The sequence below is a fragment of the Thalia democratica genome, chromosome 1 (genome assembly GCF_965202585.1).
Source record: "Thalia democratica chromosome 1, ktThaDemo2.hap1.1, whole genome shotgun sequence".
Taxonomy (NCBI): domain Eukaryota; kingdom Metazoa; phylum Chordata; class Thaliacea; order Salpida; family Salpidae; genus Thalia; species Thalia democratica.
In genome coordinates, this window is record NC_139165.1 from 110,604,087 (window position 1) to 110,629,524 (window position 25,438).

The 25,438-nt window shown below is 24.7% G+C and overlaps 2 protein-coding genes across 2 annotated transcripts; both read left to right on the top strand.

The window, feature by feature from the left end:
• Nucleotides 1-7,367: 7,367 nt before the first annotated feature.
• Nucleotides 7,368-18,754, top strand: LOC145842268 (cilia- and flagella-associated protein 99-like). The gene is made up of 13 exons (XM_082949692.1): nt 7,368-7,581; nt 10,263-10,493; nt 10,860-11,217; nt 11,821-12,052; nt 12,522-12,659; nt 13,205-13,312; nt 13,574-13,648; nt 13,947-14,017; nt 14,445-14,539; nt 15,350-15,518; nt 16,381-16,486; nt 17,792-17,919; nt 18,373-18,754. The coding sequence occupies exons 1-13, from the start codon at nt 7,389-7,391 to the stop codon at nt 18,440-18,442; spliced, it is 1,974 nt and encodes a 657-aa protein (XP_082805818.1). The 5' UTR covers nt 7,368-7,388; the 3' UTR covers nt 18,443-18,754.
• Nucleotides 18,755-23,286: 4,532 nt separating this feature from the next.
• Nucleotides 23,287-25,205, top strand: LOC145842278 (uncharacterized). Its single transcript, XM_082949704.1, has 3 exons — nt 23,287-23,314; nt 23,637-23,765; nt 24,769-25,205. The coding sequence occupies exons 1-3, from the start codon at nt 23,287-23,289 to the stop codon at nt 24,951-24,953; spliced, it is 342 nt and encodes a 113-aa protein (XP_082805830.1). The 3' UTR covers nt 24,954-25,205.
• The last annotated feature ends 233 nt before the right edge of the window (nt 25,206-25,438 follow it).

Consider the following 25,438-nt stretch of genomic DNA (forward strand, 5'->3'; position numbering starts at 1 on the left):
TGTGGTTAAGTGTCATTTTTATTAGCGATGGCGTGAAACATTTCAAATCTGTTAATTTAAGTATAAATTATAAAACTTTATTTTATTAAAAAGTTAATACTCAGAGCCGACAAAATAAAATTTCACAACCGATATTTTAAGAGTAGTATATGAAACTTTTTTAAAAGTGTTGTTGGATGTGTTTTAATAAAATGTCTGTTGTAACCAACCACTGTAAGTTAGTAATAGTTTGAAATTGTAATTACTCTATACACTCACTTCATAAAATATTATACAAATGTTTGTATTTAATTGTTCAAAAAAGTATTTTTAGCTTTTAATTTGATTTTAAACTTATACTATAACTTGTTTTAAAACTTTGAAAACACTCTGCACTTCCAAATTGAACAAAATTTGTAGTTATTTTTTATAAAGCATGTTCCCTTGTTTAAGCAACTAAAATTTGAGTAAATAAGGTTTGAAATGAATCTTTTTTTATTTTGAAAAAACTCACTTTTATGTAATTTAAGTAGTTATTGATTGTTTTATGTTTATCAATCTACGTTGTTCTTAAAAGCTATAAAGTTTTAAAGTCAACAAAGTAACACAAAGCTTTATTAGTTAGCTATTTAATGATAATAACAAAACTTTTTATTGATAAACATCGGTTTAATATTTGATTAATTGAAAAGTCAAGTTACGTTTTTTCGGCTAACAATCAAAAATTTTAAATCGTATTTAACTTTTAGTTTAAAAATAAACATATAGATATGCAATTTTTTTAGAAATGCTCAAACAAATATTTTTAATTCGTTTATTACTTTGTAACACAATTATGGAATTTCAATAGTCTTTCATTTGTTAAGTTTCATATGATTATTAAAATAAATTGTACTGTATTTTAGGTTTTTTAAATGCAACACGCAAAATTTTTACTAAAAAATGGATTTTAGGACAAAAGTTTGTTTTACCCATCGTTAAATTTTTAGCAATACACTAATTTAAAAATAATAATAGTGGTATTATGTGTTTTGTATTCAAATTTACAAAAAAACTTTTTATAAAGTTGTTATACATTTTAAAACCTTTATTTGTAAACAAAAACGATTCTATTTCAGTAGTCAGTCAAATTTGCTAAAAAGAAATAGTTTTAGTAATTGTTGGTAATTAAACGATTCCATTTTTTAAGCAAACATTTCTTTTGTAACAAATTTTATGTTATTCATACTTAAAATTATTTGTTTTTTAAAAAATATTTGGGTAAATTTTTTTTAATTCTTAAATAATAATCATTAGTAAAAAACATACTAAAACATAAAACAGATTTTTCAAAACCCTTTGTCCGTGAAAAGACCTTAATATGTATCCATAAGATGTTCTTCTTGATAAAAGAATTTTTTTATTGTTTGTTAATTCCTATGACTAACTATTTATAGCCTCTTATTTTTCTTATTCTATAAAAATATTTTAAATTTAATGTAAATTTTGCTAGTAGACTAGCTCTAACATACAAAAAGTACATTTTGTTTACAATTGAATAAAAATGTTGCTATGGTTCTTAATAAGCTACATACTGTATATGAATATTTATGATAATCAATATCATAATGGTTTATATATTTTATTTTGATATGTATCAACCACTGGGTTTTGATCTTTCACTTTCAGTTCAAAAAAATTTTAAAGCTGTTTTAGGACTCTACGCCTTCAGGCCACACATTGTTTATTTATTACCAAGTGAAATTGTCAATTTGTCCACAATTATTTTTTTTATGATTTTTTTTTGCAAAAACACTAGATACAATAATAAAATACATACATATTTTACACAGTAGAAAATTTAAAGTTATAACTCATCAAGGAATATTCCGTTTTTGTTGAAAGATATTTTATAATTTGTTTAGACCACTTGGTTTTTAGTTTTAAAACATTCAACTCAGTAAGTTTTCAAAGCCACCATTAGAACTCTATGCCTCAAAGCAAAAAAAAATATTATTTATTGTTCAAAGTTAACCATAGATAAGGCAAATTAAATTGTATGTGTTTTTTATTACTTGTTTGGTTAATAAAAATGATTAATTTAGGAAGGAAAAACTATACTCAAAAGTACAAACATTAAGAGAATTGGGTTCAGTGATTTTTTACTGGATATATACTACATCACACCTTTACATATGTATTACAAGATTAATTTTTATAGAACACTAAAACTTGAGTTATATATGAAATTAACTCATTTATGTTTTTAGTTTTGTTATAACCAGATTTAGAAAGAATTCATAGGTCATTTCCTTATAAGTTTTAAAATTTTATTAGAGCCTTCTTTCATTTTATATCAACTTTGCTAAAATTCTTAAGAATGTGTTATTTGCAATAGAATGTTTTAGTTGGTCAGTAAAATAAAAAATGCAATTAAATTTTTGTTTCCAATAAAAGAAAATATTTTTTTTTGATTTTTTTTTATAAAAAAAGATGTCTCAAAGTTAAAATATTTCATGAGTTTTTTTTTTGAAATAATTATAAAGATTACATTGAATAAGTTTGTATTTAGTTGTCAAAAAATTAAAGATTGACATATATTAAAAAAAAGTATTTGTTTGTTGAATTTTTAATTTGTTTTTTCAATAAAATATTTATTTAACTTTAAAATTGATTCCTTAATTTTTTCTTAAAAAATAAAAGTAAAAAGTAAACTCATTGATTTATTGATTAAAATCTCTGGTTATGGTTTACTTTAGGTTAGCACCAATATCAAGCTGAAATTATAATACATTTAATGTATTATTTGATCATTATTTTAGGCTAAAAAATTATTTTTTATAAATACATAAATAAAATTGAACTTATAAATCATAAATTAATAAACTTCAGTATTTTATTGCTTTTATTTTACAATATAAAGTGATTATATCAATACAAAAATTTATGTTGATTATGATATTGTAAAATAAAATTGATTAGATGTTTTAGTTTATAATACATTAATTTATTTTTTTTTGTATTTATATAGCTTGTTTAAAACGAAGTATCGATTTTTATCCTAAAATTATGGTTAAATAACACATTGAATGTATTATATTTTCAGTTTGATATTAGTGCTCACCTAAAGTTAACCATAAACAAGTTTTTTGATATTTGAAGTGTTAAACAACAATACACAAATTAATATTTTATGAAAATTGTACAACATTTTTTTGGAAATAACATTTATGACAATGTAGAAATCTTATCCATTAATGTTTTTATTTTGTAAGTTATAATTCAAAGTTAAATGTACACAAAAACATAAATGGTCTTCAAAATGGTATGTAGTTTTCTTATGTTTCTATGCTATCAAAACTTAAATGATAAAAATATTGACATTAAAATTAAAAAAAAAATCAGTCTTTTTGGACCTAAATGTTATTGACTTATTGAAAGTTATAACTTGAAGTATTTTATTATTTTATTTCCAAAACAATATTTTACTCAAAAAAAAAAAAGAAATCATTAGTTAATAATACAATTCGAATATATATGGTAAACATAAAAAAATTAAAATTATGAAACTTTTTTGGTCATGATTTTTGTTAACAACTTTTTACAGTGTTGAATATGTCTAAAATAAAATATAGATTTAAAAGTTGTTAAAAAGGTACTTGGTGTTTTTACTCAAAACTTTCCTATAAAAATAAACTTAGTTAAAACAAAATGCATTGAACTATATATGGCTTTTGAAAGTGGCTTACACTTTTCTATCAGTCAATGTCATCCTTATGATTACTAGTAGCTGTAATTTTTAGAATTTTTATAGTTCACTTGCTTTTAAAATTTATTTTATTTAATTTTGAATCTTTATTAATTCATACACAATTTTCTGTTATGGTGGTTTGTGAAAAATTAAATTATAAATTCATGCATATATTTTATAGATAGAGACATATACTAAGAGATATATATATATTAAAATTTATGTGAGATTGAGGACTTAAGTTTTATATGTTTTTTTAATAATATTTAAAAACTCAGCTAGTGTAGATTTTATTTACATTAATTTTCTATAGTTAAATTAAGTTATTTGATGCTTAAAAGAACATTTTTGTTATATATACCAGTAAATTAGACAGAGAGCTTATTTTAACTTTGATATTAAATGTTTTTTTTAATGTTAGTGTTTTGTTTATATTTAGCGGTTAAAAAATAGTTTATTTATACAATTGAGTAAGACATATAATCAACAACACTTAACAGCTTAAACTGTAAACAAGTAAAGCAAGATAAAAAGTCATAGCAAAATGCCTCGCAGATCGAGAAGATTAAAGAAACAAGTTATTGATCTAACTGTACAAAAGGACATAAAAGTTGAAAAAGAAGATGCTGAACCAAAAACTGTAAAAAACCTTTTTGATTCAAAGAACATAAAAAATGAAATTATGAGCTCCAACCAAAACAATGAAATTATTGATCTCACATTAGATGAAGATGTTAAAGTTAAAACCGAACCAGTTGAGCCAAAGAATAGAAAAATTACTGATTATTTTAAACCTATTAAAAGTATAAAAGACAAATGTGAAGTTAAAAAGGAACAAAGTAATGTTGAAGCTTTGAAAAAAATTACTCAATATGAGTCTCAAGAAATCGATTCAGAAGCAAGTTTAGTAATTGATGAGTCAGAAACCTTTGATTGTAAATCTAGTAAAGAAATTAAAAACGAACAAAGTAATATAGACTCTTCTGGAAAAATAGGTCATTATGATTCACAAGAAGTTGATTCTGTATCAAGTTTAATAATTGACGAGTCAGAAACTTCTGATTGTAATTCTAAGCAAAATAATAATAAACAACACAATAAAATTGAGTCTTCTAAAGAAATAACTGAGCATGAGCCTATCCAAGAAGTTGATTCTGAAGGTAGTTTAGTAATTGACGAATCAGAAACTTCTGATTGCAAGTCAAATCAACAAATTGAAAAGGCCATTAAAGAAGTTATCAAGTCACAAGTTAGCCAAAAAAACAAAATTTCTAACCACAACAACAAACCAATTGAGCCAAAGTTTAAAAGAACTTTTAATGACACATCAGACTTTAAAAACAGCATAAAAACTGTTAAATCTGAACAAAGTATGGCCACCAGTCAGTATTCTGAAGCCTCAAACTGGTCTGATCAAGATTACTTTGAAGCAAATCAACCAGAAGTAAAGTACGTCCACAGAACATTTACAAGGTTTCTCAACCTAAGGGTCACAGGCAGGGTCAAGTGGTACAATGTCAGGGCAGGCTATGGCTTTATTGAAAGGGACGACAAAAAACAAGACTTATTCGTTCATGAGTCAGCCATAACCAAAAAGAACCCCAAAGATTTGGAGGCATCATTGGGAAAGGGTGAAAAAGTCCGCTTTGACGTTGTTGTTGGTCACAAAGACATGCCTGAAGCTGCTAATGTCACTAGTATTGATGGTGGTTATGTACAAGGAAGTAAGTATGCTTTAGAAAACAGAAGTAGACAAAGTTCTGAAGGTAGTAGGTATGTTTTAGATAGAAGAAACAGACTTATTTCTGATCATATAAAACCTGCTTTGGAAAAGAGAAGAGGTAGACAGAGTTGTGAAGGTAGTAGGTATGTTTTGGATAGAAGAACAAGACAAGCTAATGATCACAAAAAACCTGTTTTAGAAAGGATTAGTAGACACAGTCCTTATAAAAAAGTGAATGACTTGAAAAGAAGAAGGCACAGTTATGATGTTGGTAGGCACAATTATAAAAGAAACTCTCAAACAAATAGTCATTTTGATTATGCTGAAATCAAAACCAATCATGACAGAATAAAAAGCTGGAACAAAAGCTTAGAGGTGCTTAAGAAAATGGCTCAAAGTGAGCGGGACAGATACAACGCGCTCAAAAGCCAGGAAGCTAAAAGCATGAGGTCACTTGATGAGATGGTAGAAAAAGCAAGAAGCTCTGCGAGTGATGGAGACAAACTTAAAGGGAACATTGATAATTATGTGGAAGATTGTGCAAAAGAGGCAAGGCTGAGAAAGAGACTTATTAAGAGCCACAAGATAGCTAAAAGGTTGAAGTTAGCTAGAGACACATCAGATGCAAGCACAAGCTCAAGAGACACTTCAAATGAGAGCAGAAATTCTGAAAGTGATGCAAGTGAAACTAAAAAGTACGATTACAGTAAATTTGATGAGGAACTGAAAAAAGAAGTGATGGTCTGGGAAGATTTGGTGAAAGCTAAAAAGAGAAGGAGAAGGCAAGCTTATAAGAGAAACTTGAGAGCTAGGAGGATGGCTGGAGAACTGAAAAATCAGAGTGAAAAAAGATGATGAGTGAAGCACTTTGGGTAAAAATAAAATGTTTTGGTGTTTTAGTTTTTGTTTCAAGAAAAGCACGTTTTGTGAAAGCTACAAAAGAACATAAGTTTGAAGAAATTAAGGGCTTTTAGATGTTTTTAAACATATTTATTTTTTTGACAGTTGTTTTTTTATATTTATAATTATAAATATGGTTACAGTTAATATTATTTTTGAAAATTAATTTTATTTAAATTTATATAGTTTTCTTAGTTTTATGTTTTTTGTGTAGTTTATTAAGTATTTTGCTTAAAGTTTTTTGTAGTTTATTTACTTTGAAAACAAGTTAACCTAATAAAAACTTTTTCAGGATTTTTAAATAACTTAGATGCAAGATGATTTAGAAAAGTTAGTTTTTGAAAGAAGAGTGAATAATTTAGTCAGAGGGAATTTTTTTTATACTAGTACAGATCTTAAATGATTTTTTTAAACTTTAAAGTGTTTTATTAAAACTAAAAAAGTTTTTTCTGTTTACCTTAGGACAAGTAGCATGGTAAGATGTAGAAAAATTTTAAGATGTATAGATAATTTATATGACTTAAGATTTTGAGAAAACTTTAGTATTTCAAAAATAAATAAACTTAAATACAAAAAAGCTATAAAATAGCCTCAAAATAGTTGTCTAATAAAACAATAACCAAAACACACTAATTGCAAAGCTTTCGTCCTTTATTTAGAACATTTTTAGTGTGAAAATACGACTGTAAAAACAAAAATTATAGTTAATTATAAATAAACTTAAAATTGGTTTTAAAAGATTTTAAAAACATCTTAGTTGATTTCTATTTGAAAATACTGTGTTCAAATATTTAGAATAAATTTCAAGTTTAAAAGCAAAAACAAAGAAAACATTGCCTTTCAGGCAAAACAAAAAATCAAATCAAACCGACCAAACCCAAGCCGTACCAGCTAGCAGAGCTGACAAAAGAATAATTTTTACAAATTAATTAAATATATTTCCATTTTTCATCCAATTTGAAATTATTTAAATTAAATTTTATTTATTTAAGTTTATAAATTGATTCAGAAAAAGTTGTAAGTTAAAAAGCAAAAACAAGGAAAACATTGCCTTCCATGCAAACAAAAAACCAAATGAAACCAATCAAATCCAAGCCGTACCAGCTGGCAGAGCTGACCCAAAAAGCTCTTGACAGTTTCAAATATGAGGAGAATGCACTGGACAACTTCATCAAGACCTTTTTGGAAAAACATGACAAGGATTTTGAAGATGATGATGAAGTCACGTTCTTCACGGAGGTGTTTTCAGGTTGGTAAATAATTTTTTTTGATTTTTGTTATTAACCACCAAACATTCTAAAAATTATAAATAATTTTGTTTTAGGCAAATTCATGTAATACTAATAAATTATGTGTGATTAAAAATTGTTTTACATTAATGTGTTGTGATCTGTAAATATGATTTTTTAGTAAAGATATAACTTGTTCATGATTGATTGGAACTAGTGTTATGTAAAAAATGTGTTATAAAAATTTAAAATTTTCTTTTTTGAATATGAACTATTTATTTTCTTAATATTAATGAGTGTAGTTATTTTAACATAGAGTCTTATACTAAAGCAAAATGTTGTTTTTATTTTAATAATTATAAATTTTTACTAAAAACTTTGTAGTAACTGACATGCATTTTTATTCAAACCAATGTATGTATGCTTTGTTAAGTATTTAATAACACCCCAATATATTTTAATTATCCATTGCGTAGAGTTAGTGGAAAAATTAACTTTTTATATATTTTTTTATGGATTTTTCTTTTCAAATAGGGTCACCAAAAATTTTTAAAAAAATATTAAGATCATAGGGAAGTTCAAACATTTCTTTTTAATAAGATAGTATTGGCTCTTATATTGAACTTAAAGTATGAAATATGAGCCAGATTTATAAAAAAAATTACCTTATTGAGATATATATTTTTGTAAAATATTTCAAATACAACATTTCAATTTTTTCATTTCCTATTTTTTCTATAATCAAAAATTTCATTAAAAATCTATGTTTTCTTTCATTTTTAGAGCTAAATATTTAAAGTTTTCAAAAAAAATTACTTTTATAGTTTTCAATAATAATAGGCCAACTACCAGCTAAAATTGGCTATGGGTGTTATGCATAAATGAATAAATTATAAACACAGTTATGCAATAAATGTAACAAATAAGTAGTAAATAAATATTAAATTAATTAAATTTAACAAAATTCTTTTTACTTATTGTTCATCTGTCTGCTTTGGTTTCTGAAAGTGTTGTTTTTCCCTTTGTTTTGTAGTTCAAAAGATTTTGAATGTTGGGTTTTTGAAAATAATATTAAATAAAAAAGTTAAAAATAAAATAGTCAGGTGTTTTTTTAAATATTTTTTTATGTTTCAAATTGGAAAAACTTCTCATTTAATATATTTAAATATTAGTAAAGAACTTACTTTTAAAGTTTGAAGAAGATTGGTTAAAAAATTAAGGAGAAGATATTTTTTTAGTTAATTTATGTTTTATTTTGTTTTTTTGTTTTGCACCTTCTATAAGGAACCTATTGAAGTCACCAACTTTAATCACATATATTTCTCAAATATTACTTAGAGTTTCGTTAAACGTTTAAAAATGTCTGTTAGTTTAAATTAAACTCTACAAAATATATCAACTTGTAAAAATCTAGGTGGACTCCTCTAACTTAAATTATGTAGTAGTTTTTTACATTTATTTTATATCTTTACTTTCTATATTGCATTTTTTATTTCACAATTTTAATTTTTTTCAGACACTTGTCAAATAAATATGTGCAAGTTAAACATTTTATTTACAACCAGTAGCAAAAAATTGCGACCTTTTTAAGTATAATATAATAGTAAACAGTTTACTATTTTATTATACTTTAAAAGGTCACCTGGTTATAAATAAGTATTTAATTTGCACACCTTTATTTAATTAAGCTCTTTACATTCCAGTGAATTGAGCAATATTTTTTTGTTTAGACAAATAACTATATACAGACACTCATCAAAACAATTTTTTGATATGACAAACTATCATGATTGTTGTGATGAATTATTTTAAATTATATGAAAGTATCTTGTATAAAATTAATAATATGAATTTATTGACACTTACATTTATATAAATATGATTAGCATTAAATATTAAGCAGTTATATATTTTTCAAACTATTAAATCACTGTTGATCTCATATTTCTAAATGAAAATATTTTGAGTAAATAAAATAATTAAACTAAAATTGTTTGTATATAAACTAATGTCATTGAAAAGGCCATTAAGTCTTGATACTCATATGAAAATATTTTTTAAATTGTAATATTTAAATTTAATAAAATTGTGTATGCAAACTCCAGTATAAAAACTTCAGTGTCTTTTTTGACAAGTTTTATGTTTTATACAGTTTATAAATTTAATTACTTTTTTACAGAAAACTTTCAAATGACACCTATCTGTAAAACATTTATGTAAAAACTATTTTTTATCTCCAAGTACTTTAAAAAGTTATAAAATGTACATATACTTTGTTTTAATATAAATATTTACCTAAGTTAGTTGTGAATATTTTATATTTACATTGTCATGAAGAACTATAAAGTCATAAATGAAATTATTATACAAAAACTTTTCAAAAAAAAACAAATTTAATTTAGCAAATTTTAATTAAGCTGTAATTTTGTTTTGTTGCAAGCTTTTGAAACTTTTTTTGACTGGTACATAAATTACAAAACTTTAGTGTTTTCAATTTTCGATGTAACATATAATACTTTAGTGGAGTACTTCTACGAATATATTAATATAATTCATGTTTAACGAACTAAGGAATAAAAAATAATTTTGTTTAACTAGTATGCAGTTATTCAACTTTTACTGAAACTTTTTAGTTTCGTTTTGTATTTATTACAGTAATTCCATAACACTGATATTTTTAGAATTTTTTTATTTTTTTCAGGTTGTGTGTACCACAGAATGCTGTTAAACGTCTTAATTGAATGCTTCTACATGGTACACGGTAGGAACATATTGAAATCCCAGTTTAATTTGTACGTGGTTGTATCTTACTTGCTTATATTCAGGCATGAAGAATTCACACACAAACAAATGCAGCAATTAGCACTAAGTTCAGATAAATTCAACATGGCCAAGTTCTTCACTTATCTCCTTTCTGAGAAGGACATTAAAGGTTTTTTTAAATTATATTTTACTGAGTGTACAATTATTTCTAGGAAGAAATATTTTTGAACAAATAGTTTTTATGTTTGTACACCAGATAATAAGTTTTGTTACACTTGTGCAACATCTTATGGACATAATATTAACATTCAAATTTACTCCATTTGTGCTAAGATAAATTGTATATATACTTGTTTGTATGAAGTTTGTATATAAGTATTACTCAGAAAGTTTAACTTATTGTATTTATTTGAGGATGTATCTAAAAAGTTTTTTTAATGTTTTATATTTTGGGTGTTAATGGTAAATTTTTAAACAAAAGAGTTGTGTTGTTTATTTTTAAATTAGGATTGTTAAAATAAATAGACCAATTTAGGTTGGGTGTACGACAAATGGTGTGAGACCTACGACCAAAGCTACGTTGACAAGAACATCTGTTGGTTCTTCGAAACACAAAAAGAACAACTTGAGAACATCCTGATAGTTCTTGAGAACGCCGTTTTAAAAAGCATAGCTCCTAAGAACGAAACAAAACCTGCTACGGTGCCCAAAGCGTTCAATCTGACCAAAGTCAGGCCGAGAGCCGTGCCAATACCGGAGAAGATATCCAAGTTAGAGACCACAAAGTACATACCCATGTCTAACAAAAAGAAGCCGGTTTACAATAAAAAGCTGGAAGAAATTAGCAAGAAGAACAAAGAAAAAGCAATGGAGAAGCTTTTGGAAGCAAACAGGTAAAAAGTAAACTGTTTTTTGATTGTATAATAAATGATGAACGATCTATAAAGATGTTTAAGCAATAAGATACAGATAAATATACTACATAAGTCTTTAATCCCTAACTATTTAAAGCTCAAAAAATTATTATTTAAAAGGATTGTCAAAGTATCAAATCTGAAATACAGGATTAGTCTCTTAAATAATTAAACAGAGTTCTCTCATGGCTAAACTTAAAAAATAGGTTTTTGTTTGATAATTTAAAGAAATAGGATGTTCATGAAAAAATAACTCCTAAACATTTTTAAATTTTAAATAACTAAGTAGAATGAACAGTATGCAGTTATACTAATCAAAAAAAAAAAATTGATGTAATAGTTGTCAGTGTATCAAATCATTTTGGACAGGACTCTAAAATATTTTGAACATAGTTTTGTCACAATAAAATTTCTAGTCTTTTAATCAAGAATCTTAATCGAAAAAGTAATAAAAAAAAGAATTCATGGAGGAGAATTTTTACTTATATTTTTAAGCTTATTTAGTTATAAATTATGAAAGACCTGTTAAGATAATAATAAGTAATTAAAAGAAACAAAATGATAACAATAATTCTACAACAGGAGTCAATTCAACGTGGTAAATCCGAAGTTGTCACAGAAGAGCCAGCTGAGGATGAGGGGCATAGAGCAAGAGAAGGACTCCAAGCTGCAGTTCAACAACACTTACAGCACCAAAATGAAGAACTTCGAACCGAAGTCGATCAAGATGAACACGGCAGCAATATTGAGGGAGGGATTGCTGTACAAGAAGAAAGATGAAGAAAGAGAAAAATACCTCATCGGATTGCTGCAGGTTTGTTGTTTAAAATATGTAATTAGAGAAGTATTTTATGACTTTGAAAAGTAATCTCTTCCGCCTAATAATAATGTTGTCCCCATACTATTATACTGCGTATAAGTTGTTTAGAAAAAAATTAGGGTGTAAATTAAGAAGTGAAACACAAAACTTTTCAAAAATATTATAACTTATTGCTAAATATAGCTAGCAATAAGATGTTGCAGAACTATTAATAACTGTTGAGTTTTTTGTTAACACGCGTAACATTTTTCAAACAACCTTTAAATCAGTTTAAGTTTTGTTGTAATATATTTCCTGTTTAACACGAATATTTATTTTGTATACGTTTAATAAAGTAAAGAGTTTAATAAGACTAATAAAGATGTTGCAGAACTCTTAATAATAGTTGAGTTTTTCTAACAATCTTTGAAACAGTTTAAAATTTTTTGTAATGTTTTTCCTGAGGTAATTAAAAATTATTCAGGGAGACTCCGACAGGAGAGAGTATGAGATCAGACAGAAGAAGCTGCAAGACGAGGAGAAGCAGAAGATCATGGTCTCCACGCAGCAGAAGAAACTGCAGAGCAAGATCACCAGGGAAATGAATGTGCTGAGAAAAAAGGTTTTATTAAATTAGTGTTTATGTTAAAGTGATTTTATTAAGCGACATAAGTTTACTAGTGTAAACAATACTTATTTACATATAATTGAAAACATGTACTAATCTATTTGAATTGTTTATTGTTAAATTTCAGTTATTTAAGTCTTCACGACTTATACTAAAGGTTTTATTAGAAATAAAGTTTTTGGTTACTTTGAATTAGTAGTTTCTTTTTTTTTCTAAAAGACTGATACTTACTTTTTGTTTATTTTTACCAAAACTAACATTCTTGAAACTTTACGTTAATGCATAGCTGCCAATATTTAGAATTCTCTCATGTGTAACAATCATGATAAGTATAATTTTAAAAGTGTTGGTTTTGTTTTAAAATGATATAATTGAGCAATTGTGTAGTGATAATAAGCAAACTGACCACTATGCTTTTTCTAAAGTGTAATGTTATTTAATGCTCATACTTTTTATTGTTAAAAGAAGTACAAACATACTGATAAGTCCTTAAGTTAAAACTATTGATTATTTTGAAGTTAGTTATATAATTTAATCAGGAAAAAGAGGAAGAAAAGAGAAAGATAGCTGAAAGTGTCAATGAAGATCTTCAGAAGAGACAGGAGGATCAGATGGTAGTCAGGCTTTTGGAGGAGCAGAGAATGCAGGTAAGAATGCATGTGTCCGTGTAAAAATAATATAAAATATTGTTTATGACATAAATGTAACATTTTTAAGTTTTCTCAGCAAACTTGATAATCTAGTATGGTGGTATAGTATAAGTATTAATTGATAGTTGTTAATTAAATTGTAAATATGATGTTGTTATGTTCACAGGAACTAATTGAAGAAGTCAACAAGACTCACATCAATTTTAAGATGATGTAGTATAATTTTATGATACTTATTTATATGTATTTATTTTATAGGAACTAATTGAAGAAGTCAACAAGACTCACATCAATGCTCAAGAAGCTAAAACTAAAGTGTTGCAAGAAAACCAGGTTAATTGTTTTTTTCTAATAAATGTATATGTATAACTTCAAAAAACGTTGGTTTTCTGTGTATAGTTTTTGTTTTGTAGAAAATTAGAACTATATGTGTTAATTAAAGAGCAGAACATATTACATTTTCTAAAAAAACCTTTAAGTCTTACTACTTAAAACATAAATCAAGTTTTAAATTACCAATTGTTTTGAATTTGATATTGTAATAGTACAATGGTTGTTTATTTAATATAAGTCATCACTTACAAACACATAAGTAAACAAACAAAAAAGTTTATTATAATAATTTTTTCAGGCAAAGGTCAAACAAGTAAATGAAGAAACCAGAGAATTGATGCAGAGAGCTTTAAAAGAAGAAGAGGAAAGGTATTTGTTTTTTATATATAAATTATATAATATAATGTTATTGTATATTTTATTATATTATTATTTTACTATTTATTGTTGAATTATATAGAAAAATATTGTTTAGGTATTTTTGTTTTCTATATTTCTAGTTTCAACAACTTATAGCATATGTTCGTTTATAACAAATACATAGAATAAATAAAACACTAAACAAACAGCTCTTAACATATAGCATGAGTTGTGCAAATATAATACTTCTGTTTTAAATATTTTAAAACTGTTTAATTTACAATGACTTCTATAGTACTTTGTCATACTAATAGTAAGTAAACTTATATTTGTTTAACTTCTTTTCAAAGATTAACATAAAATTAGTGAAATGATTTTTAATTCACAAGATAACTGTTATAATTGTGTGAAATTTTAAAATAAAATATTCTATCAGGTTAATACAGCGAAGCGAAACGATAGCTGCAATTAGAGCTTTGGAACATTTGAAACCTGAAAAAGTTGTTTTGTTTGATTCAACGTCTACTGCAGGTAAATAAAAGAAAGTTTAAAAATAATAGTTATATAACTTAGTATAATAACTTTAAAAACTAAAAAAAGTTACCTTGTTTTATTCAACTTCTACAGCACGTTGATCATTGATTTATATTGTTATTGTAATAGTTATTTTTATTACATATATATTATATGTAATAACCAGTTTCATACAGCTATATCGTTTTTGTTATGATTTAAAATCAAGAAAAAAACATGAAAACAATAAATAACTAGCTTATGCAATTTTGTTAATAGGAATCCTAAATAAATATTTAAGCACTATTTTTGTAAATTACGCACCAACTTTATCAAGTATAATGATAGCATTTTATGTAAGCCCTTTATTTTTTATAACTTAGGGGAAAACCATTTTTGTGACGTCATAAGTCTAAGCTTTAGCTAAAACAACTTCAGTTCAAAATTATGACGTAAAGTTTAATGCTGTTAACATTAGACCAGATCTTTTTTTTGGTATCAGACGCATAGTTTTGCGGTTTAGGGAAATTCCAAAAATTTCGTGACGTCATAACTTGAAACTTATTAAATCATTGCATATTCCATTAAGAATTTGTAATTATCAAGTTGTTCTTAAAATTTATATTGTTATTTATCCACCAGGCCACCTCGTCTTCAACGAGATGTCACTGGCCTAAATTCGAGAATTAAAAAGATAATAATAAATATAATAATTATTTATAATAAAGAAAAAATTATCTTGACAGGATCTTTTAATTGCTAACATATCCTACATAAATAATAAATCGAAACTTTAATACACAGATAATAATTTTTTTTTGCCACCAGGACACCTCGTCTTCAACGAGATGTCGTTGGCCGAGCTTCGAGAGAGGCTGGCAACTTTGAGAGAGGATCAGGAACGAGAGGAAGAAGAGAAGAGAAGCAAGATAAAACGAGAGAAGGAAGAGAAAAACGAGACGATGTTCAAAACTCTCAAGCACATAAGCTTGCACAGGTAAAATAGCTTCATTGACAGATTGTTACACACTCAAGCTTATTTAAGTTTTTTTATGTTAGGTGTAAAAACTTGGGCTAATTTTTCTAAATAATTTTCCTAAATTATTTTCCTCGATCTCAGAATACTTTAATATTACAACTTAAATCTAGTTTAGTTACTTTATTTTATAAATAAAATTCAAAAATTTCAAACACATTAGCTTGCACAGGTTAAAAAAAATATATCATTACTTTTCAATGTTACACATTCAGTTCAGGTTGCTCGGGTTAAGAAAAAATGTTTTTTTCGTGTTACGTGAAAAACTTAGGCTGATTTTAACACTTGTTCTTAATTTCAGGCTACACTTTAGATTTAAAAATCATTAGTTTTACCAAAAATAAAGTTTTACTTCTAGACATTATACTATTATTATATTATTATTATTTTGTTATTATCGTAACATTTTTACGCATTTAGTAAACAGTTATTTTTGTAATTTTTCTTTACATCTATGCTGACTCTGGATAGTTTTTGGTCACTCAGACGTGACAACCCTTGTAGTTTTACGTTTTAAATCTAAAACGGTGTTTTTAAAAAAGAACGATATCTTCCACATGTTGGAAATTAAATCCTAAATACAATAACGTGTTTTCAACGCTTTAACTCTTTTTTCCTAATGTTAATAATGCATATCCTTAATCTGGATAGTATTTTTAAAACTTATCTTGCTTAAATATTTTAAAGTTATTAGTTTTTTTTTTTAACTTTGAAAATGTAAGTCTTTTTTTTCCCAAGTGATGAAACAAACTTTATGTGCTTTAATTTGTCGCAGTAAGTTACACATTTGTTCAAAAACTGTCAATGGTTTACTTATTTACAGAGATGAATTGTTGAGAAATCAAATGAAAGAAAGGGAAGAAAAAGAAGAACGAGAAAAAAATCACAAAAAGAAAGTAAAAGAAGATGAGACTCTTATTAAATTGCAGGTAGTAGATGTAATATTATTGTATTTAAATAAGATCAAATAAGTTTTAAAATTACCAGAGAAAGTAATAGGAGATGAACACTTAATTAAATTACAGATAGTTAAGTGAAATATATACAGTATAAATTGAACTAGTTTGCATAAAAAAGTTAAAGAAAATGAAAGTCTAGTTAAGTTGCAGGAATATAGTTAATTAAAACATAATATAAAAATAAAATTTTGAAAAATGAAGCTTTTATTAAAATGCTGGCTACTTAACTAGTTATCTTATAAAAAAAGGAACGAGTATTTATAAAATTTGATTAAATTACGGTTTTACATTGAAAATGTAATACATTTTAAATGTAATACATTTGTACAATGATTTTAGAAGTTTTGGACGTATAAAACATTAAATTTTGAAACTTTGATTACTTTGAGTAAAAATTCAGATAAGCTTAGATTATTTTTGCGCTTTATTATAAAACTTTTTTGTGTAGCTTTTTCTATTCAGTGTTAAATAACAGCTGAATTTTTGAGTACGGTTTTGCTTAGTAGGTTCTGTTAGTTTATTTTAGTATTTTGAAAATATGTTGTTCTGTAAAAAAATAATAAGACTTTAGTAGCTATGTCAGGTTAGTTGCAATAAACAGAAACTACTGGTTTACTCTAAAGTTTGAAATTGTGCAATTTTTACAACAGATAATTAGTTTGTGACGTATGCTGCATTTTACAGTAAAAATGTATTTAGCAACAAAATATATATTTAATTAACTTTTGTGATAAACAAATTATCACAGCTAAATCCACATTTTGAACAGTCTAAGTAAGCTGTAAAACTAACTAACAATATTTATTAAAAGTGGTCAAACACCCCCAAAGAACTCAATACGAAAAATGTAAATAATTAATTGTATGTAAGGTAAGATACATTTTGTCGTAGAAAAATGTTGATCAACAAACCATATTATATATGAAATTTTAGCAGAATATCATAAATGTTATAAGTTATTATTATTGTAGCGTGGAAAGGCGAATTATTAAATTACAGTCATTATAAAATCATTTTAATCAACACTGAACAACTCCGTATTTTATTAGCCACTTAAAAAGTATTGATTTTAATTGAGAAAATATTAAAAGTACAATAGGTTTTTTATATTTTTTTAAAGTATCATTATTACTGTTTCTTGTAAAGTATATACTTTTATTTAAAAAAATTCCTAATAGAAGCGAAATTTAATAAAAAGTAGGTTTTTTAATGAAACTATTATACTTTCATCATTCTCATAACATTTGTATGTATATTTTTTTAATTTTTTATCAGAAAAAACTGGACATGAAACGCAAGAAAAGAATAAAAATAGAAAAAGAAGAACAAAAGAAAATAGAAGATGTGAAAAGATACAATGTGAAGGGATTAATAAGGGAAAGAAAACAAGTCGAAAGAAATAGGTTAATGTTATTTTTAAATATGTAATTAAGTTAGTAATTAAGAAAACATAAAACATTAAGATAAAATTTCAAGAGGTTAACAAGGAAAAAAAAACAAAGGAAAAACTAAAGGCTTTAATAAAATAAGTAGTACAAATAAAAAAATAATTAAATAACAAGATAGAAAGCTTTAAAAATAAAGTAAAAGATAACCAAGAAATAATTAAGTTACTTTACTCATTAAAAAATTATCTCATTTTGAAGTTTATCAATGAAGCTGCCTGTTTTATTAATATATAGATATTTTTTTAATTTTCACTTAAAAAAAGAACTGCATTGACAGATAGCTTCGAAATTAATTTTTAAACAAAAAACTTTTTTAACAAATAAGAACGTTTAACTTTGTATGTAAACAATAGTTTTTGGTTTTCCTATCACAAAATGGAATTTATTGAAACATTTTTATTTATACAGATGGAAACACATGGAAAATTCTCATATGCGATTAGCTAAAAGTGGACAACATATGACGGACCTTTGCTAGCATATTTTTGTTAATTTATTTGAACTTTTATAGTTATTTCTGTATTTAAGCATGTAGATATATTTCTGTTTAAACAATTGAGATGAAAATTAAAACTTTACAGTTTTCGAATATTTATGTTTAAAATATTGTTATCAGTTTTAATATGTAGATAATGAATTTTAAAAAATTTAAGATGAAAAACAAATGTTATAATTTAAATTAAAAACTTCCAAAAAACATTAGTTTGCTGTATTAATTTTATAAGTATTTTTAAATATATTCAAGCTGTAACTGTCTTAACTGTTGTATTTTATTTAAGTCTACGTGTACATTTTTTGCACTATTCGTTTTTACCACTGATTTTTATTTTTAGCAAATGTAACTATGTGTTAAGTTTTCTGTATGAAATAAGTAATATATGTGTTCTGCGATATTTTGTTAAAAAATTTAGATTTTTTTCCTGCCAATCTTTTATATTACTATTTTTGTCCTTTAATTTTAATTCTTTAAAATATATTTAAGAATAAACTCAAGTTCAACAAAGTTAGTTTTTAATCATTTCAAATCTTAAAAGTTAATTTTTTTTTTTTGTAATATCTTTTCATCAATTTTTAAATTTTTTTGGTGACTTTTAGCGACTGTGACTATTTAGTTATTCTGCAATAAATTTTTCTAATCGTTTACTGTGATTGTGTAAAATTTAATAAAATTGTTTCAAAAATCCAAAGACTGAAACTTTTATTATTTTATCTGTTTATATTTAACTATATGTTTAATTTTATTTGCCTGATGAAGCCTTGTTTAAAGTTTTAAACTATATGAATTAAGTTGTGTGCCCTTTATTAAGTTACTATTCCAAAGTAAAGTATATTTAACAGCAGTTTATATTTTGTTCTTTCAAAGTCAGTCCATTAGAATACTTTAGCCGAATCAACAATGTTGTTAAAAGTAAGTTTCAAATCAATGTGCTTGTATAATTATTTTAAGTCAAGGTGTTTAGTTTCACTTATTCTAATAAACAGGTTTTGTTAATGCGTTGTGAATATTTTTTTCTGAAATTAAATAGCAATTTTATACTATAGAGTTATAGATGATGCTGTAACTGTCAAATGCACTTAGAAACTGTTCAGCATAAATCTTATAAGTATCTAACTAGTTGATTTATTTCACACAATTTATATCTAACATTATTTTTACGTATTTTCACTCACATTATACTTATAATTTGTAAACTTTATGATAAAACTTATCGCATATTCAACTTTCGTGTCAGTTACTTTAAAAGCAATGTTTTTTTTATTACTTCATATAATATAATTGTTATAGCATTTTTAAAGAACGGTAAGCTTCATTTTAAGCCGGTGTGTTTTTCTAGACAGTAAAAATATACATTTCAACAATGTTTGTGAAAATACTAACATATCTTAATAAAAATGCCTACAGATTATTTAAGTATTTACTCATGTTGATGTTTTATGTGAGTTACTTAATGTTTTTTATGTAGTATAGTTTCATTTGAAAACTTAACTTAATTTCAACTTTATTTTAGGTATCAGATTCTGAGAGAACTACGTCAAGAAAACATTTATGACGTCATTAAAACTTCAATTGTTCCGAACTGGAATTGAAGTCATGGTAGTTGTTGAAATGTAAGTGAGTTATGCTTCGATTCTTAATACAACTAATTAATGTTCGTATTGTTTATAACATTTTGAAATAGTGAAAATAAAATCTAGCATTTTTTTATACTGTTTTGCCGAAATTTTACTTCCTTTTTCATATTTTTTTACAAGTTAGGCAAATTGTTTAGCAGTTAAATGTTAAGATAAAGATTAAGCTTTATCATTAAAATTAAAGAATCGTACTTAGCACTCTTGCGTATTTTAATAATTTAGTTTACACATATTTTACTTATAAGAAAAATATTTTGTATTGATCGAATAAAACTAAGAGAGTTGTAATCATTTAAACCCTGTCTTATGTGTAAAAAATTAGGTTTAGATTTTACTTTTCTTTATCATAATTTTTATTTTAAATTTAATGTTTAAGTTTATTTACAAATCCGTTTTTAACAATTATAGGTTAAAGTCAACCCATGAAAAATTTACGCACATCCTTATTTTTGGTTGGAAAGTGTACTTAATAAAATTACTTAAAATTTTTTATCTTGTTTTTAATTTAGATAAGCTTAAGTTTAGATGTATTAGAGTTAGTATTGTAATGTTCAAAGCGCATTTTAGTAATGTTAAATATTATTCAACATTTACTAACATTAGTGTTGATAAATATTAAGTATTTCAATATCAATAGTTTACCATAGTTTATCATAATATATGATGAGCACTCTATAAATATAATAAATAGATGCAACTGGTGTTTTTGTTACTTAGTAATACAATTTATCTCTTTATACAAAAATTGATAATTTAGTTTACGTGATAGGGTATTTGTAACTAACATTTAAATTTTTTACAAAAAAAAGCCAAAGTTTAAAAATTATGAAGCTGTTTAAATTTAAGCTACTTAAGTTTACGTTGTAATTCTGTTTAAACTTTGTTTTAGTAAAGTTTTAAAATAAATAATTGTATAGAACTTATAACTACAGACTTTTTATATATATTACAATAACTAATAATTATTACTTACAAATTTACTAGGAAGATAGTTTTTAGTTTAAACTTTCAATTAATTAAAAAATCAAATTTTAACTAAACAAACTACTAAAATACACTTTAACTTCTGGTATATAGCTAAAGAGCTAACAAACTTAGCTTAAAAACTTTTTAGCATTAGCTTATTTGTTTGATATAAGCTACTATTATAACACTTCAGTGCTAATCAACATTTTTTTGCTTACTTTCTTTTTGAAATAAGCTCTTCAAACCAAGCTGTGTGTATTTATTTAATAGTTTTGTTTTATATATAAATTATATTTGTGGTTTTAGTTAGCTAACTTAGTTAAACTAGTAAATATTATGAATAATAATAAAACTAATATCAGTAGTTAACGATTTACTTATGTAATGTTTAGTTGTATTAAGTTATAATAAATATTCATGTGTTCTTTTTATATTTGTGTATTATTTTTTAAACTACTGAGTTCTAATATTTTGTTTTTATATGTTCATTTGTAGTGGTAGTATTCAATTTTCAATAACATATAATAAGTTTTATTTTATTGAATATATCGTATGATACAGCATGTTTAGTAAACCAGTTTTGCTTTGCAAATATTAGTTCATTTTAAAGATCTTTTAAAACTCCTTCTTATGAACTAAGAATTTCATATACATGATTAAGTTACAAACATTTTTATAAACCTGAGGTTTTTCATCTTAAACTAGTTAATATTAAATTCTAAATATACAATACTGTTTAAGTACTTAATTTTACTTGATCTTTGATAACATAAAATATTTTTTGAAATTCTAAGTTTTAGTTTTCTGCTTAAAGTTAAGCAAAAATTATAATAGTTTTAATGTTTTAATTGAAGTATTTCTGTCATATTATTTAATGTATACTTAACTAAGTTGAAAGGTTTTCTTTTGATACTATAAACTAGGTATTTTAAATACACTAAGGTTTAATTTTGTTATAAATAAAGAAAGATAGTTTTAATCAAGTTATATTTTGATATTTTTCAAATAAAAACGAAAAAATAGAATGCTTAGAAGTCTGTTGTTATTTTTTATAATTTTAAATTTACATTTTGGAAGAAATACAGCTAAACCTAACCCAGGTACGAACTTTAAAACAAAATAATTTTAAAAAATGTGTAGTAATTTAGTAAAACTTTTAATGAATTTTTAAATAAAGATAAATGGTAATGTGCATCATTATATGTTTACAATGTGTTGTTATTTTAGATATTAATAAGATTTGAGAAAACAATATTAATGCTTTATAACATAATTACACTAATTATTAAGATTTTTTTTTGAAAAAAGCTTACTCTATTTTAGAGAAAAAAAGCTTAAATGTGTAATAATTTAATTTGTCAATTGAAAGTTAATCTAATGATGTTTTTGTTAGTTTAAGGTACTTCTTAATTTTTTTATAAATTTGAAGCTATTTCAAATATATTTCTTAAATTTACTTAAAATTTGTGAAAATGATAATTTTTTTTTACTTATAGCATTTTATAAACAACTACTTGATCTCATATATTGTAATTTGATTATATTGCTACAATTATTTTGATCTGAATCAAATTAAAAAAAAAAATTATAACTAAGTATTTTAACTTTAGAAAAGTTTAAAAAAGTTTTAACTTTAAAAAATTATTCAAGTTTAAAGAATTGTTTTTACAGGTTTCTGCAAGTTAACGAATCTAACAGATTCAAAATACAAACTAGAATTCAATGTATTCGACGAAATTTCAGATCAAAACAGTACCGCGCAAAAAGTTTATCTAAATCTTAAATCCAACAAAAAAACTTTTGAAACATTAAGTATCACATGTTCTATTAAAAATACCAATTCTCATATAATTAGCGATGATTATAATAGCAAGAAAGCTGTTATAAAATCTATTAAATTAGTTGGTAATAAAGTTGTTTTGACTTTATTTTTGCTCAATAATCAAAAGAAGTTGGAATCAATCGAAATTAAGAATGGATTAAAAATTTGTACAGCTAATTTAAGTTAGTTATTTTTATTTCATAATTTTTTAACAAATTTAGTTTATTCATTATGCAATATCTAAAATATACATAAAAAGTTTTTTTTCAATTTTTTTTTATTGAAATGTGAACTAAAGATTACTTTTAAAGTTTTCTTAAACTTTACCTTTTTAACTTCAATTGTTATAAATGTTTTAGTCAGAAATTTTTTAATTTTATTTGAATTTTTGTCTACTAATGATGTTTTACGAAACTTTGTGTCTAGTAGGTTAGTTTTTGTTTTAAATACTCAAAGTGTTACTATACGTTTTATAAGAAAATATAAAACTAACTAGAAATTAACAAAAATTTTCTCTAATAGCAAAAACTAAAAGCTTTAAACTTTTTTTTCAACAATTAGTTAATAAAAGCATACCAATAAACTAGCATCACTTAGGTTTTATTAAAATAAACTTTATGTTGACTACAAAACTTAATTTAAAATAACTTTTTGTTTTTGAAAAGTTTGTAAAGAACAATTTTACAAGTTTTAGCACTACAACATTAATTTTAGTCATATAACAATTTTAATTCAATATTATTTTCAACAGTTAGTGAAGAAAAAACATTGGATTTCACGAATTTCAACAACACAGCAATTTATTTTGTGGTGTTTTGGGCACTAATCGGAGTTTTAGTTCTGTATATGTATATGAAGCCCAACTGTAATTATTGCCAAGGTTTTTGATTATTTTATTAGTTTTTTTCTATAGTAATTGCTTTATTTGTTCTATGTATTGTAATTTTTTAAGTATTTCCAACTATTTACATAACTTTAATCTATTTATTTTATTACTAAGTTTTTAAACTAACTGACATTTTCTTTCTTAGTTTTAAACCTTACTCATTTTTTTTGTTTATAAATTCAAAGCTAACAAAATATTCATTCTGTTCCTTTAAGTTTTAATTTGTTCCTATTTTAAACTATGACTGAAGTCAATTTTGTTCTTATGTGATTAAGCTTTTGTAGAAGGATTAGACCAGGGTTTCCCAAATTTTTTTTAAATGGCCCTCCTTTGAATAACTTAAAAAAGCTATGGCCCCCTTCAACAACATATATCAAAAAACTACCACTAAAAACACCTAAGACCTTTTTCTCTTTTTTGCTCATCATCATCAACTCCAGAGTATCTAATGTAAGTTTCAAAATATGACTTCATGGCTCATCCTTTGGCCCCTTTACTGCTTGTTGCCCCATGAATATCTGCCATGGCTCATTTTGGGAAACCCTGTATTAGACCAAGGTTTTCCGAACTCATTTTCATAGTGGCCCCTTAATAAAATTGAAAATAATAATGAACTTCCTAATTAGATATCGCCCATCTAAATTTAATTTCAGCAGTCGGCAGAAACTTTGTGTGTCAAATTATAAAAAAATTTCTCAAGCAGCAGTTGTAGTTTTAGTTGCAACGTGACCTATTTTCAACTTTTCACTACAAATATATAGTTTAACTTAGTTAATTAAAAGTTCTACAAAAAATCAAGTTGTCCCTTTTCGACCCTCTCACTAGTTATTGCCCCGACTTACTAAAAAAGATGCGATAGTGCCCGTTTGGACTGTGTTAAAGTAAATGTTAAGCTTAACTAAAAATGTTTTTAGAGCTTAGCTATGTTTACAATAAATATTTAAGCGGTTAACATTTGCTATTCTTGCTACAAATTTCTTATTTATTGCTTCAACAGAACCACCACCGAAAGTACCGGCACAAGTGAGACAATTTCACGTGAACAGGAGCAGACAGATAGCAGACAGGAACAGGTTTCAGAAGAACAGGAGGTTCAGGAAGGTTTCCAGGAAACCATGTAAACAATTGTACACAATACCTGAAGAAACTGAAGAAGAGTTGAGAGCGTATGAGGAAAGTTGAATTGTGACGTCATAGTTAAAATTTCTACGAACAAGCTTATGACGTGATAAAAAACGTTTCTGTAATTGTCATGTCACATTGTACTGTTTTGTGTTTTTTGAATTCTTAAACTGCTTCGAATCTAGATTCCTTTTGAAGTGATGAATTTTTTTGAAAAATATTTTTTTACGAAGAACTGTAATAAAAAAGTTTAAATTTTACCTGTTTGTTTAAAAAAAAAAAATTTGTTTTAAATGTTACTTTATCAAAGCTTCCCAAATATTTCAATTTATGTTTCAAATTAATAAATGTTGTTTCGACCTATAAAGTTATTTGCAATGGTTAACTATTGATATTTTTATTGTTGCAGATTTATCATAAAAAGTTACTAAACTGTTTAGTTTTTATTATGCTTTTAGAATTTATATTTTAAATGTGTTTTATCTTAACTAATTTATATACACTGTGTGAACTATGTAAAAAAAATTAAAGAAAAAACTTAATTA

Excerpts from the sequence above, each read along its gene's own strand:
- LOC145842278 (XM_082949704.1), top strand. The coding sequence starts at position 23,287 with ATGTTTTACGAAACTTTGTGTCTAGTAG. Across the intron at positions 23,315-23,636 it reads CGAAACTTTGTGTCTAGTAG|TTAGTGAAGAAAAAACATTG; the intron begins GTTAGTTTTTGT and ends TATTTTCAACAG. Across the intron at positions 23,766-24,768 it reads CAACTGTAATTATTGCCAAG|AACCACCACCGAAAGTACCG; the intron begins GTTTTTGATTAT and ends TTGCTTCAACAG.
- LOC145842268 (XM_082949692.1), top strand. The coding sequence starts at position 7,389 with ATGCAAACAAAAAACCAAATGAAACCAATCAAATCCAAGCCGTACCAG. Across the intron at positions 14,540-15,349 it reads TGATTCAACGTCTACTGCAG|GACACCTCGTCTTCAACGAG; the intron begins GTAAATAAAAGA and ends TTTTGCCACCAG. Across the intron at positions 16,487-17,791 it reads AGACTCTTATTAAATTGCAG|AAAAAACTGGACATGAAACG; the intron begins GTAGTAGATGTA and ends ATTTTTTATCAG.